This window comes from Anser cygnoides, chromosome Z (genome assembly GCF_040182565.1).
Source record: "Anser cygnoides isolate HZ-2024a breed goose chromosome Z, Taihu_goose_T2T_genome, whole genome shotgun sequence".
Taxonomy (NCBI): Eukaryota; Metazoa; Chordata; class Aves; order Anseriformes; family Anatidae; genus Anser; species Anser cygnoides.
In genome coordinates this window covers 41,634,926-41,651,541 of record NC_089912.1, presented here as the reverse complement: position 1 = coordinate 41,651,541, position 16,616 = coordinate 41,634,926, and the positions used below count along the sequence as shown (strand labels likewise).

Here is a 16,616-nt window from a genome sequence, read left to right as displayed (position 1 = left end):
TACAGGTAGCATGCAGAACCCCAAGGGGTTTAGAGTCCTTCCTAGCACCATGCCTGCTGCGGCTGATGTGGTGATCTTGGAGCCTTTTAAAGTGCTACTGGCCATGTGCTAGAGCAAGCCAAGTGGGAAATGCTGGGGACAGGGCCACACCTTTTTCATGGGAAGTGTCTCAGCATGGGAGGTAGGCACCTCCAGCTGCTCCTAGCACCTTCACTCATTGTCAGAAATGGACAGAGACTTGCTTTTACTTTTGAAATCACAATGAGAAGATAAAATAGATGCAAGGACGGAGATTGGTTTTTTTTGTTTGTTTTGTTTTGTTTTTTCTTTTACAAAAGTGAGAGCATGGCTATACCCCAGTGTCTGGTGTCTCACTTGACCAGGCAGAGGGAGCAGCTCTGGTCCTAGCACAAGCAAGAGTGGCCTGTGAAGAAAAGCCCAGGGCACAGGAATCCCAGCTGTCCCACTCATCTGGCCCACGGACCCCAAGACCGCTCCCACACAATGGCCTGCTCGTTTCCAGACCACAGCTTGGCCTGTGGAGGAGCCTGGTGCTGCACAGGGCCTGACTTGGGCCTTCACGGCTTTGGAAGATGGAGTGTGAGCAGAGCAAGATCTGAGTGGAGATATTCAGGATTTTCCAGACACTATAAGGCATTTGCATGTCTGGACTGATCCAGAAAGCTTGTGAATCATGGCCATGCACTATACGCAGACAGGTGGATGGCCCATCTAGCTCCCAAGCACCAATGTTGTGTTCCCAGCAGTATGCTCTGAATCAGCGCATTAAATGTCAGTGTGCTTTCTGGGAATCTTTGCAACTTACTTCAGCTGGTGCAGCACAATCATTTTCTGTGGTAAAAAGTGACACAAAAAAATGACTGGTAAAAAATGATGCTCTCAAAATAACACAAAGAACATCTGGTGACAGTTGCTAGCAATGCGTAAGTTCATCTCCTCACCAAGCCAGCAGATTAATTTCTGGTAAAGATGGTCATATCAACACAGCAGAATGGTAGCAAGCTGCCTACATGTGGCCTTTGTGCAATTCAAAATCCCTCTCCAATATGTCATATTTTCCATCCTTGTGTAACCAGACCTGATAGAGTGTCAACTGGCAATAATAATTGAATGTGTCAGAATTAACATACACTAATGTATATATTTCACGAATGTTAACTCTTGGTCAGAATAAGCCCAGACTAAAGTACATAGAGTAACATCTGGGGCCCAGAAAGAATGTGTGAAGATGTTCATGTTAGCCTTTACATTTATTGTCAAAGAGCTACAGACTGGTCAAGGAACAGCCACTCAGTGTATGAGGCTGCTGAGCCTTCCCCCTCAAGAGTTTTAAAAGAGGACAAAATCAGATATTCTGGTGATAGTCTGTAGTTTGTGTGAGAAAGTTCGGTCTTCTCCTAGTTACTGAATGCAGTACAGTATTTTCTTGTAGCACAGTTGGTTTTGTTTAATTACAAATGATAAATGAAAAAGTAAACATATTTTTCACTTGCTTTTCTCTTAATGTTTCCTTTAATGCAACCTTTTAATGCCTTTCGTTGCACAGTACAATTGCACAAGATTTCACTTTAAAAATTATGAAAATGTGGCTCATTTGCTCTCTTGCTACAGAGGTCTTACAGTTCAGTCATGCAGTCCTGCAGTGTGTTCTTTGGTTCAGCTATAAGGCATTTCTTTCCATCTGCACAATGACTGCAGTAAGCCTTCTTTACTTAGATGAATGCTTTTTGACAATCTCAAGGTACTCCTTCACATCATCAGGAGATCCCAAGACAACAGGCACTCTTTGGTGAATATCCTCGGGCACTATATCCAGTATTGCTTGATGACCTGTTGTTGCTATTCCCCCAGCTTTCTCAATAACAAAAGCCATAGGATTGCATTCATAGAGCAGTCTCAGCTGTAGGATAAAAATCAAAATGGCAATGGTCAGTCCAGGCAATAGTGACAATCATGAAATCTAACTATATTTGGCATTTGGTTAAAAACCAGTCAACAATCCAAGTACTCCATATTTAATATAAACTTGACTCCAGAGTTAAATTGTATAGACTTTTCTTTTAAATAAAACAGTGAATGCTGGATTTGCTCAATTCAAGCACTTTCTCCATATCTCATATTTGCATAGTGCACTTTACACAGAGACAAAGCTCATGTGTAAGACACAATCTTTAACAAGGCAGCAGATCATGTAAGCCTGTGTGAAAGAAAACACTGCCCCTGAGTGTGCCATTAGGTTTCTGTAATGAGTAACTGCATCTTATCTGCAATCTGAAGCAATAATTTACGGACAATTACAAAACAGATTAAAGGTCTTTGCTGAATAAACAGTCGCCTTGTCAGCCTGTAAGAGTGTGCTTTTCCATAAGGGACTGTCTGATGTCCTGCAGAGGCAGCCAGGCATGGTTTGTCCAGATGAGTCAGTGTCACCAAGTACAAGATGCAGATGTTTTTCTGTTTAGCAGAGCTTGTCTTATGGAGAACAATACACATAGGCTTCTGATATACCGGTTTGTAACAGGAATCTCAGTGCAGTGTGGGATGTTTATTTTGCTTCGTAACTTTTCACCTGTTTGGGTATGGCATGGCTTGGGATGAAACGGTACAGAGAAGCCTGCTTAAACAGCACATCCCCTGGTACATTCCTGCCAATGTTCCATAATGTGAATGTGTTTGGTTATAAAGAGAAATCAGTACAGATGACACATGTTAGCAGCAACCCTAACATAGGTGTGTTTTATACAACAGGCTGCTCTCACTTGTGACAGCGTGCAATGGGTGGCCATACCTGCACACCAGAGATGTAAGCTACCAAGATAAAAAAATTACATTCTGAAATCAAAATACTGATCCATGACAGTAAAATATCAATCTAATGTGGCGTCTTCTGTAATTGCCTTTATGTGAGTTTACCTTTCCTTTAGGACTTTTGGAGTTAGCAGGATACAGAAAGATTCCTCCATACACCAGGGTGCGATGCACATCAGCCACCATAGATCCTATATACCTTCCACCATATGGTGAACTGCCGTCCTACAGAAAGACATTTAAATAAGCATAGTTTTTGAGAACATCGGGTTAGTCTTTTTTCCCCGCTAGGTGTGGTCCTAACATCTAATTCCTCCATATTGTAATTCATAGTAGTCCAAGGAGCTTTGGAGAAAAATTCAATTTCTTCCTCATTTTCTAAATGGGAAAATCCAAGGAAAAGGACAGACAGAAGATTTCGTGATAGATGAGTGGTGATGCCAACAACAGAAAATGTTTCCCAGCTCTCCATCAGTGCTCTAACCCTTAGAAAATACTGCATTTCTAGTAGCAAAAAGACCAAATGGTAGTAACTGATATTGGACTTTTTTCTATTGTAGTGCAATAAAATAAATAAATAAATAAATAAATAAATAAAATATAAACAAGAAAGGAAGCGATCTTTAGTACTTCTTTTACCCATTTTCTCCTGATTTTACAACACTTCTGCTAACAAAACGTTCATAGTTCACTACTAAAATTAGTTCTTCAATATAGCTCAGGTAGTATATTTTAATATCTTAAACAGCACCTTAAGCCTGGCAAGATGCCAGAAGAAAATGCCACTCTGCCTTCAAAGCCAGGAAGTCATGAGCGGCCATCAGCATTTAGCAATAGTAAATGTTTACACTTTGCTATCCAGATAATAACTGCAGTGATGACAGAAGGAAGGCATGAGAACAAACATGAATTTTATGCGCACTCCTGAGAGCTTCAGGCCTCCTGATACTAGGAAACTGCATGACCACTAAGCAGACTTTGAAACTACACGAGGCTTTCAGGTGGGAGGCCCTTGGGAACACTGCTTGTGTTATCACTGAGCACATTGCCCACCCCTGCCCAGCTTCTCCACCTAATCAGCCACTGCAGTGATGCAGCAGCAATCTGACACCTGTAGAAAACATGCTTTCAACAACAGATGAGCCTTCCTATCCAGTCTATCACTAAATGCCCAGTTTTGCCTCCAGCACCATTACTCGGGTCCCCAGCAAGGATGGAAGATAAGTAAATAAATAAATAAACAAACAAAATAGATAAATAGAAAAGAAAAAAAAAGGGCGTGGGGTGGGGTGTGAAGTGCAATACTGAAGAATGGTGAAATATCTGGTCACATCAGTCATACTGGTGGTAGGGGAATGGTTGGATCAGGTGATATTGGAGGTCTTTTCCAACCTTCATGATTCTGTGATTCTGTGATCAACTGCAGCTCTAACCAGCAGCCCTACATACATGCAGATATATTTTAAATAGATAAAGAATAAGAAGTTGTGGAACAGTACTTCATAACAGTCATTAATTGTAAAGTAAGAAATTAGAAGTGTAACTTGTCATCCAGAAACTGAATCTCTTACCTCAGGGAATTTCTTCTTCTTGAGATACTCTGTAACTGCAGGATCAAAGTATTTAGCATAGCCCTCATTGAGGCTGTAGATATTTCCCTTCTTTTTGATTTTTACATCCCTGTCGACCAAGATGAATTCTCCAATTGCCTAACAATAAGAAAGAAAATCAAATTGTTAATATTAGCTGATCATTTATTTACAAAGCGAAAACCAATCATACATACAACTAAGGAAAAATTCACTACAGCTTCCGTCTTCAGTAACAATTCAGTACCTATGAAAAAGTGATGATTGCAGTTCAGAGGCAAAGTGTTTTGCTTATCCATAAAACACAGAGCGGGAATCCCAGGGTCATGCAAAGTTCTTCATGCTACCATTCCCAGCTCTCTTTCATTTTTCTATGCCAAAAAATGCTGTTGCCTGCAAATTTGTTTAGCTCTCTGCACTTTTGCTAGACTTATAATCAAAGTGCGGCTCTGAGGAGTTCAGAAACTGACAGTGCCAGCTGGAGCAATGTGCAGTTATGTTCAGATAGCTATAGACATTAATAAACTCCAGTTTGCCTTAGCTTTCACTAACTAGAAGCCTGGAGTGAAGAGAACTAATCTCTGTAACCAACAGCTGGGCTCTTTCGTTTTCACTGATGTAACTTTCGATGTTAGTGCTAAAAGCAAACAAAATAACATGCACACATGCACAAAGCGAAATCTCCTATCTGAATATAGACAAAAACACATGCAGCTACTTAAGCTGTTACTTAGCAGGGAGCACCACATTATATCCTGCTGTTTGACCACTGCAGTTTCTAAAAATTTAATACAGGCAGGTGGCACATGCTGATTAACTGATGACACTAAGATGGTTCACCATGGCTGCGGTCAATATGCCTTTGATTTTAAAATTCCTACGGTCAATGCATTCTAGAATGTCTAATGCATCCACACATGTCACTTACTCTTTTACTCATCATGGTGAGTCCTGAAAATGTAAAAGAAGGTTAAATATTTCTGCTTCTTCAGGTTTACTAAGGTCCTAGCATCACGGAAAAGACAGAAAAATCCACAAATGCATTCTGCATGGTTGAAAACAGCTTATTTTAAATATCACATTATCTGACACATGCCACATACTCGCTTCACTGCCCTGACTGTCTTCCCATTGTTGAACCACCCACCTTGGTAGGCAGAGAGAATATAAAAATCTCTCGACGTTATTTTTGACAGGTTGTTGACTTCATTTTTCCACGTCAGCTTTAATTTGAAAATTGCTCTTTGATTTTTTGATGGACAAGGCATTCTTACGGAGTACCTTGTTATCCCTAACAAACAAACAAACAAACAAGCAAACAGAAGACTTCCTCACCGGATCCAGCATAAAGCAGTTGACACCTCCAGCAGAAGTGGCTAGTACCAGCATCGTGGCACTCCCATAGAGAGCATAACCAGCTGCCACGAGATTACGCCCTGGTTGTAAAGCATCTTTCCCAGAAGGTTCCTCAGGAGTCACCTAGAATAAGAAGGAGCATAGCAAACTTTACTTCATTTTTCTAGCTGGTATATAACTGGACTCTTTGAGATAGGGATGGCCTTCTGCTTTGTACCCATGCAACAGGTGTCACAAATGCTTCCATGAACTACAACTAGGATTCCTACTGGATGCGTTATATTACTGGATGCATTATATATAATGCACAAATTACATGGAGGAGACAAACACATTGATCTAGAAATGCTCTTATATAAGCCCGGCTGGAATGCAGGAAACAGGAAAGGATTAAGGAGATATTATAGAGCTGTGTGCCTCCCCGTGGGTCATGATGAACACAGCTAGAAGCAAAACTCCGGAGCACAGTTGAAAAGCAAGCAACAAGACATGACTCATGGAGTTTACAGCTGATCAAAAGCAGCTAGGGTTGTTTTGTTTTCCTTTGCTTCATATAAAAATGAAATGGAAAACAGATACTTTGAGGTGCGTGACAACATACAAAAGATGATTAAAACGGACAGTTGGGTGTGTTTTATCTGACTTACTGTTTCCCCCTTCTTGTGACATGTAAGTCCGGTATTTCAAGCTCCTTCAGACAAGATTTCTGCCTTTCACACTGAATTAGACACTTGAAATGCACACGCCATGTTTCAGCTCTGCTTTGTATTTGAAGCCTATCCTCAGGCTAGCAGGACTATTAGTACAGAGAACAGGAAAACCGGAAAGCACATTCCCCAGGTAGATGTCAAACACGTGGTATTTTGTCTCTATAAAGGTATTCATGAAATCTAATACCTGCTTTGTTTGTAAGGGCTAATTCCTCTAGCTGGCTAATTAAGCATCAGCCAGGCTCCCATGTACATGGAAGTACCTCTCATCTTCTAACATCTAAAATCCCTCACAAATGTGTTTTATACAAGTGTCTGAAACAACAGATTTATTTAACTTAAAGCCAGTCCTGAAAGCCTTTTTCACAAACAAGTTTAGTTAGATTTTATTGAGTCTTCATATGCAATTATGTATTATCAAAAGGTGCACAATAATACTTTTTCCTACCTTACATGAAAGCATTTTACCTTTCTATAGATGCCAAAGATGGTCCCAATGGAAACAAGACAGTCAATATTAGATGAGCCATCCAGGGGGTCTATGCAAACTATGTATTTACCCTAGAAAATACAAAATAGAGAGCAATAAGATTAGTGACATTATTTGCCTCCCTCCCCCGAATACAAGAACTTTAGTATGTAAATATTCTCACACAATTTCAAATCGATATTAACTAAAATGCTGTTATAGATTATGAAGGACTGGAATTCCAGTAATATTTACTATTCAGGCTACATTTTCTCATCTTTAATAAAACTGCTTTCTGAATTATAAGGAAAAAAAGGACGATTTAAGAAGATCAGTCTGTTAAGAGCTAAAATTAGAGATATCAAAAAATGACTTTAACAATTGACATTCATAAACTATACACTTCATTTTAATGCATGTTCCACTTTAAAACCCTATGCTCAGAACTTATCTTAGCCAGTTTGTGGTCTTATCCTATATTGTTTTTTCCTTCCCATCCCTTGCCCAAGCACCCCCCCCCCCCCCAAAAAAAAAAGCAAAAAAAAGGAAAAGAAAAAAAAGAACTGTCTCTGCCCATTGCTGTATTATGGATTCCTGCAAGTACAGGAAATTGCCAATACGGGAAAAATAGCTCATTCCACTGTACCTATTAAATAGCTTGTTTTCCCCTTATCTTGCCCACAGTCATTTTAATAATCATGTGTATTAACAGTGTTTGACTATTTGCTCTTCATTTGATTTAACCCTGAATACCAAAAACCTTTTAAGCACAGAATTACTTTCCTCTGCTATCATAAGCGTAGAAATTCTGATAAAAACACATTAGCTTGCATTTAGTTTAAAAAAGCATTAAAATTAAGCCTACAGATCCTCAAAGAGCAGTGAAGGAATCATATTTGTTCAGATCTCAAGCAGACTTTGCTCATCCAATGCCCATGGAATCAGTTTTCAGGATTTCTCAACAAGGAGCAAAAGCGAGAACTGTTTTGACAAAACAAGTGTTATACCTTCTAAATTAGATTAAGATTTTTGTTTTCTCTATTTTTATTTTTAATCAGATTTTTTACACAGCAGAATATTAGCCAGGAAAAATGAATTATGATCATTCAACAAGTGTATGCGGACTTGTGCACATAAGTAATGCCTAGGCCAAAAAGTCAAAATTATTTCTTGTTTCACTGTTGTTAAGTCCTATTTTCATGGACTTCTGTGAGAATTTGCTTAAATTAAACAACCCAAGATCTGATCTGCACTGAACAGATATTCAGTCTTTTACTGACAATTCTACTTTACAGAAGTGCTGGATTGACTCAGAGCATAGCTCTAGAGATCAGGAGGAATAACCGTGAAGTTTCCTCCACAAGTAGGAAAAAGTGGGGTAAGAAAGAATGTGGAGAAGAACCACAAAGAAAACAAATTTTTAAAAATGTATCTTGGGAACAGAAATAACAGAGAGAACAAATGCTCAGGCAGAGAAACACACCAGTAAATTATAATAAAACAAAATAAAATAAAATTCCAAGAAACTGCTCATATTTGCATTTCCAGAAAAGTACATGTTCTCCGAAATTTTCAGCTCAGTTTCAATTTCTTACATTTGAAGAAATACAATTGTAAAGGCTTATTTGGAATGAAGCACAGATAACTTTTAAAGCTACCAACCCTTTTGTCAGCTTCCACTATTACAGCATCTTTGTTTTCCTCTGACACGATGACACATGTGCTGAAGGATGACTTGAGCATATTAATCACCAGATCATTGGAAAGGATATCCAGCTTCTTTACTTGATCTCCTGTCACATTGGTAGAACCAGCAATTCCATAGCTAAAGTAAAGGAAGGAGAGAGCATTTAGTCAGAGCAGGGCGCTATGCCTTCCTAAGCATCCCATTTCTGGCAAGGTAAAACAAGCCTGGATGATATCTCATTTTTTTAAAACTGTGTTTTATTTATTGTCCATTGGATTCTTGCTGAGACCTGCTAACATTATGTCTGTTGTGGCAAATCTAGAAGACATCAAATGTGAGGAACACAAAAAAGGGGATCATTTTTATACAGTCCCTGAACTGTATATAGGCAGACATAGCCAGAGCAGGCTGTGAAGGCTGAGTTACAATAATTATGTTACTTTATATTAACTATAAAACCTAAATATTGTCCCTCAATCCTAGCCTCCAAAATCACAGCAGTTTACCACAAAAACTAAGATTTGCTAGAAAATTTATACTTAAAAAGTAACAATGGACCTGACTACACTAGTTACACTATAACTTTTCTCTGTAACTTGCTTTTGGTGAGCCATATCACATACAGATTCCAGAACAAATATTGCGCTCACACATAAATCAACATTTTCACGATTCAGTGTTTTCAGTTTTGATTTTACGTAGTAAGCATTTCTTTGGGAATAAAACTGAGAAACACAAACACGAAACACAAATACAGTCCTGCCAGCTAATCAGAATCTAGCCATCTGGCATCAGGAAGTACTGGGAGACTTCGCGATAGGCACTTTTGAAAGCATACAAAACAGAGAACGGGAAGTGTAGCTCTAAGAAGAGCAAAACGAGACCCGGCCCCGCACACATTCAGACGACTCTTATGTACTTCAGCTGTAGTGCACCGGTTACTCTGAATACTGATATTTCTGGTCGTCTGCAATAATGCTGCACTTAGGAATACAACAATGTACTGCATTTCTTCGATTTGATGCAAGAGACAAAGAAAAAGACACAGAATAATTCTCTCTCTGTCTGTCTCCATCTCTGCCACAGCAGCTCAAATGCTTTCCTGCACCTGGGGGGATCATAAGGCAAGGGTATGGGCACAGTTATCGAACATGTGTGCAGCTCAGCAAAGCAGCAGGAACAGGACCTTTGAGTGTGACAAATCAGGTCACTGATGGGAAAACCTGGTCTCTTCTGATAGACATAAGAGGCATGGGAAAGGGCTAGCACACAGCAATTAAAAAACTATCCCAACCGTTTAAAATCTGAAGTTAAAACAGAGAAAAATAGTTCAAATATACAAAAAGCAGGACTTTTTTACTGTCTCCTGCAGTTGCTTCTATTTTATTAACTTCAAGTTTTTCAGCTCTGATGCTAATAACACATTTTACAATAAAAATTGCTTTGTATTGCTAGGGGCCTTTTGCTTCATATATTTTCCACTACATGGTACGTAGATGCAAATTCATTTTCTCTCTACCACATTTTTCATTAGGTAATGAGGCAGCTCACGTCTAAACCCCTGATCAGCATACAGTTTGGCATACCAATGATATGTAAAATACCTAGGGGAAGTAGTTATTAACAAATAGTTTTGTTTTTAACATTTTGAGAGCTCTAATTTCCTCCTGATTCTCCTCCAGTCCATGCCCCTGGATGTCAGCGCTGACTGGCTGACTGCAGACACTGCTGTTCCTGATGGAGGCTCTTGCTAAAAACTGACATTGCTATGGTGCAACAAAGAGAAAAAGAAAAAAAAAAAAAACTACAACACTGAATTTGATTAAACACCTCATAGCACAAAGTGGTGCTTTGATTTTGAGCAGTTGAGTACTGAGAACAGTAACCCAGCCATATTTTGGCAGGCTTCATCTTTCAGCCTGCTCCTTTGTCTGCTGGCTCAAAGCATCCAGCCTGACGGGGGTCTGCATGCAAGCCCATCACCTGCCAAAGGCTGCGTGCCCTGTGGGTGAAGGAGCAGCACAACACAACACGCTCCTCTGGGGAGAAGCCCAAGCCCACGGCGCTACAGCAACAGCTCTGGGGAGGAGAGGAGAGGAGGGACGAGTGGCAGGACAAGGGGCATCTCAAACTATTTCCAAGGACCTCCTGGGCTGCTGCTGATGGGCACAGGGATGGGGATGGGGATGGGGATGGGGATGGGAATGGGGATGGGAATGGGGATGAACATGGGGATAAGGATGGGGATGGGGATGGGGACAGGATGGGGATAGGGATGTGGACAGGGATGGACATGAACATCAGGATGGGGATGGGGACGGGGATGGATATGGACATGGCGATGGGGATGGGATAGGAATGTGGATGGGGATGGACATGGGGAGGGGCAGGGGGATGAGGATACACACAGGGACAGGGATGGACATGGGGATGGGGATGGACATGGGGACGGGGACGGCGCACTCACAGGTTGGCGATGCCCGCCTTGCGCACGGCGGTGGAGATGGCCTTGATGGCGGTGCAGAGGGAGTTGAGGAGCTGCGTGAACTCCCCGGTGCCCTTCGCCCGCCTGCCCTCCTCCATCACGAAGCGGGTCATGGTGATGACATTGGTGTCGAAGGCCGAGCGGTCCGTCATCCTGCCAGCACCGCAGCACTGCCGCCGCTCCCCCCGCCGCCCGCAGCACCAGCACCGGCCGGGGGGCGGGGGGGGGGGCGGGGAGGGGGGGTGGAGCCTTCACATGCCCCCGCCCATCTCCGCCCCAGCCCCCGCCCCCACCCCCTTGTATAGCCACAACTCTCTCAGGCACGCGATCTGCTTTTTTTGGGGGGTAGTTGGAATGCACCCAGTTGGATAAGCACAGCCTTAAATGATAAAGCCGAAGCCACGGGCTGAAATAATTCCAGGCGGCTGACAAACGCAGTGCAACAGTTGGATAAACACAGCCTGAAATGATAAAGATGTGCACCTCTCAATATACACGTGTGCTGTCTTCCAAAGCACGTTCCGTATCTGTGCCTCGCCAACATCAAAGGTGTGCATAAATGCCTTCTCCTGTAGGTGTGCACAGCTTTGGCCCAATTAACCCATGCCTGGCGTTACAGACACTCCAGACAGCCTTAGGTGTTAGTAGCTGAAATGCTCTTCTAAAAGGGATGGTTCAGTACTTCACATTTCACGTGGATTTTGTAAAATTGATAAAGCATTGATATTAGCTTTTTCTTTAAGGGTTTAATGCTTTACAACTACATTACACAGCTACATCTGTCCAAATAGTTGAGACCAATTAATAGTGAGCATCCCATAAAATTTGAGATGAGTGGACTTAACCTAGTTAGAAATAAGTAGGCTAAAACAACGTGGAAATATATGACTTCAGGAAACAAAACTCAGAACTGCTGATTTATTGCAGTTTACCTTAATTGTGAAGACCCTAATAAATACATCAATAATCTGTAGGAAGAGTTATACATTTGTGTATAAAAAAAGTCAAGATCATATCAAAACACTTGCAATCCAAAGTTTAGTATGCATGACTGAGGACTAAGCTCTTTCATCTCACTTGCAGGGCTATGCACTGTCCTCAAGTCCTGAACAGAAACGCGTGCTTTTTTGGTGATGTAGAGGTGACTGGGGAAAGTGTTTTGCTCCTCTGTTCCTACCATCAGGTTCAGGTAGAAACAAACAATCCGTGAATTGAAAGAGCAGTCGTTTGAAAGGGTGCTGGTTTCACACTGGTCTATCCAGATGTGCGTTTTCCACTGTGGGCAGGTAGCTTAATTATTTTTAGCAGTTATATCATGTTCATAATCTTCTGAACTGAAGGCAACTTTGTTTACAGTAGATTAACCCATTTTCATACCCATGGCCTTAAAATACGCCCAGACATTGGCAATTCTGGGGATTCTACTATCATGTTGAAAGCTGACTTCACATTAAATAATTGAGATCAAAATTGTCAAGGGTAGACAAATGAAGAGAACATAAAGCTTAATGCTATAAACTGCTTTTCACACAAATTTTCAGGCAGAATCTGCAACCCACAGAGAGTTCCCTGCTGTGAGAATCAGCTATCCAGTCAAGATATCCGGCTAAGTTTGTCTATATTAGCCAGAGACTATGGTATAGGTATATCCTGAGATGATTCCGATCAATTCCCAAACCTGTGTTTGTTAAAAGAAAACACCACTAGCTTAGCCAATGTTATACTAGGGGCTTAATTTTTGCCCCTTTGTCAGTATTTTCACATATCTTAAGACAATGCAGAAAGATAACAGGAGCAAAATTATAAATGAGACAACACAAGTGTCAAAAGACCCTTGGACTGCAGAACAAATCTTTTAACTTCCTAAACACATAGGCAATCCTACAGCAACCACGCTATGTGGTATCTATAAAGCCAGTATAAGATTAAAAGTAGGTTCTACATGTTTTGAACTTTTCCCCTTAGAAACCAGTAGTTAAACATTTATTGAAAATGAATTTGTGGCGTTTGAGAAGAAAGGTCAGCGCTGGTAGATTAAACATTGCTGAAACAGCTTAATTCTGAATGGAAGAAAATATGGTCTTGTTTACGAACAGATGACGTTCAACCAGCCATGGTTCACAGCTGACTTAGAACTGTAAGCATCCAAAACCACAACTTTTTTGAAGCAAATTGCTACATTGAAAATAAGATACATGTTGATGAATAATTCCCAGGTATTTTATGGTGAAGTTTGCCACCTCTTGTAGTTTCAAAGGACAGACAAAAGGACTATGGGAGTAAAACCCTTTCACAAAGCCTTCTTTTTTTTTTTTCCCTGAAGTCAGAGTGTCAACATGGAAAGGGTAGTCTTAGATCCCACTTTTGCTGAGAAAAATTCTCTCTGTGCGAAAGTATTGCAGCTGCAGAAGTTTCTTGCCGGCTGGGTGGACTGAGGGTCAGATCCAAAAAGTCACACAGCAGTCACTCACAAGACAGTATCAGTCCAGCTACTCTCTGCCTTGCTATGCCATGATGTTTGGGACTGGAGCAGAATGAAGGGGATTACAAAGGCTGCCCATCATTTACTGCAGGAGATGGATCAGGAGGAATTGTAGTAGCATATGTGGAACTTCAGGCAGGGAAGTGTACCATGCGGGAAATTCTCAGGTGGATTTTTGTTTAGGCAATCAATCTTTCATCTTTTTAGCTTCAGACAGTTCTTTGTTTCTCCTATGTGAATTGGGCATGCTGGGCCAGGATATTTATTTTTGACTGTGATAACAAAACACATCCCAACTCCAAACACAGGTGAAATATACCAGAAAGCATAAAATTCAAAGGGATGTAATTAAGCATACAAATTAGCTAAACATTAATATCTGGTATAGTAGCTGTAAAATGGGATTAATTTGTTATTACGTATTAAATTACTTTGCCAATTGAACTAGAAAGTAGGGATTAATTTAAATCCTCTGATAAGGCATTTTCCTGTACTGTGCTTGTATACTGCCCTCTTGTGGAAGTAGCGTATGAACACTTTTAGCATTTTGTGAGACCTGGCTCTTTTGAGAGTACATTTGCATTTTTCTGTAGGTTGACAAAGCACTTAACATGCAGACAACAGACGCTGTTGTCTGCAGACAGACGCCTATACCTGCCTCTGAAGAACAAATATTGAATTGTAACTTTTATTGTCATTTTTAAGTATCTGTATTTGTTACTTATCCACAAGACTCTACCAGGAAAACAGACCAGAGTATGTTACCTGAACATTACTTATGCTATCACTTTGTCTTATAAAACGTGTAAACTAAAAGTATGTTAAATAACCATTGCAAGTCTACATTGTCAAGATTCAAAAGCTGATAAAAAACTGAGGAGGTTTCAGTTCATTCTATACTAAGCTAAACACAGGGTAGAGTTATTGTGTTCAATTGTTCACTTTGCAAAAAGAAATGATTTTTTTGTCAACACTGAGTAACATAAAGTCATGATGATATGATACAATTTCACAATGCAACAACCAGATGGAAAAATGCCTTTCTACATTTAAAGAGGGAACCTAAGAAGTCAAGATTGCCAGACGAAGGACACTTGGTATAACAGGTCAAATTCTCTGCTCAGACCCAGCTCCTTGGATAGATTTCTGAGGCAGATATCCCATCAATGTCCTTGTGGATTTCACTGACAGCTCAAATACCCAGTTATATTGTTCCACTTCGAAGACCTATCTGCTCAGGTTTTTCAGATGCAGTTGTTTGAGATGATTTAAATGAATGGTATTAAGGAGGGTTCACTGTGAGGGTTTAACTAGGGCATTTGTTTGGCTTTGGCAATTTTAACTTTGTGTGATTCAATTCAGTTTTCACATTTCACATCTCAAATGTTTATCAGCACGATAAAAATTCTTCTCTTATTTAAAGCTAGAGAGCTTGGCTTTTCTACTTTTATTTGCAGTGTAAGGAAGGTCTGACTCGAAACTATTGTGTTAGTGAGATACAGAGAGATAGAGTATGGTACAGAAATGCAGCATGATATTCACAAAAGCCTCCTTTTGTGTAAGTCTATGAAAAAATACTGCTGGAAAAAAAAAAAAAAAAGAAAAAAAAGAGAGAGAGAGAGAGAATGAGTGACTGTTTACCAGGTTATTCCCTGTTGCTCTTAGCCAACTGTATTCTGTTACATGCCAAAAGTACAGGCAACAAAACTATCTAAAATGACTATTAGCTTCTATATTTTTAATACTAATTCTATCCATAGTTTGCATAGTTTACTACAGCTTCTAAATTCCACTTAAACATCAGCTAATTGGTAAAACTGCCTTGTGAGGTAAGTAGGCAAGAAAAGAAGATCAAGGAAAAGACTTTGTCCTATGCCAGAGAGCAAATCTGTGTATGACTGAAAAGCTGCCTGATTGCTTTGGGAATTCACACAGTGAGAGAGAGAGAAAATGGGAAAGGAAAGCATTTAGCTCGACAATACAAGTAACTGCCTCTGTGACCTTTTATTTGTTTTTCCTCTTGCTCTACTGACTTGATACACATTTGGTGTTACAATTGCAGGCAGTACAGAGGAGAGAAGGGATGTGCCAAGCACATGCTGAGTCAGCTCTGGAGAAATAACCTGAATCATAGAATCATTAAGGTTGGAAGAGACCTTCAAGATCATGCAGTCCAACCATCCCACTACCACCAACGTCACCCACTATACCATGTCCCTAATCACCACATCCAACCTTCCTTGAACACCCCCAGGGACGGTGATGCCACCGCTTCCCCGGGCAACCTGTTCCAATGCCTGACTGCTCTTTCTGAGAATAAATGTCTCCCAACTTCCAACATACACCTCCCCTGGCTTAACTTCAGGCTATTTCCTCAGTCAGTCCTCACAGGACTTGTGTTCCAGGCCCTTCACCAGCTTCATAGACCTTCTCTGGACATGCTTCTTGTACTGAGGGGCCCAAAGCTGAACACAGTACTCTAGGTAAGGCCTCATCAGAGCTGGGTACAGGGGAATAATCACCTCCCTGGTCCTGCTGGCTACACTGTTCCTGATACAAGCCAGGATGCTGTTGGCCTTCTTGGCCACCTGGGCACACTGCTGGCTCATGTTCAGGTGAGCATCGACCCACACTCCCAGATCAATTTTCTTCTGAACAACTTTCAAGCCACTCTGCCCCAAACCTGTAGCATTGCATGGGGTTGTTGTGGCCAAAGTGCAGGACCTGGCACTTAGCCATGTTGAACCTCATCCCACTGGCTTCTGCCCAACCTGTCCAGGTCCCTCTGCAGGGCCTTCCTACCCTTCGGCAGGTCGACACTTCCAGCCAGCTTGGTGTCATCTGCAAACTTACTGAGGGTGCACTCAATTCCCTCATCCAAGTCATCAATAAAAATATTAAAGAGGATGGGCCCCAACACCAAGCCCTGGGGAACACCACTGGTGACTGGTTGCCAACTGGATTTCACTCCATTCATCACCACACTCTGGGACCAGCCGTCCAGCCTGT

General features: G+C 41.0%; 1 protein-coding gene across 1 annotated transcript; it reads right to left on the bottom strand.

The window, feature by feature from the left end:
- Nucleotides 1–1,510: 1,510 nt before the first annotated feature.
- On the bottom strand, nt 1,511–11,339 carry LOC106045365 (fructose-1,6-bisphosphatase 1). The gene is made up of 7 exons (XM_013195791.3): nt 11,108–11,339; nt 8,616–8,778; nt 6,953–7,045; nt 5,754–5,897; nt 4,401–4,538; nt 2,935–3,054; nt 1,511–1,921 (listed from the first exon to the last, which is right to left on the bottom strand). The coding sequence occupies exons 1-7, from the start codon at nt 11,275–11,277 to the stop codon at nt 1,730–1,732; spliced, it is 1,020 nt and encodes a 339-aa protein (XP_013051245.2). The 5' UTR covers nt 11,278–11,339; the 3' UTR covers nt 1,511–1,729.
- Nucleotides 11,340–16,616: the final 5,277 nt, after the last annotated feature.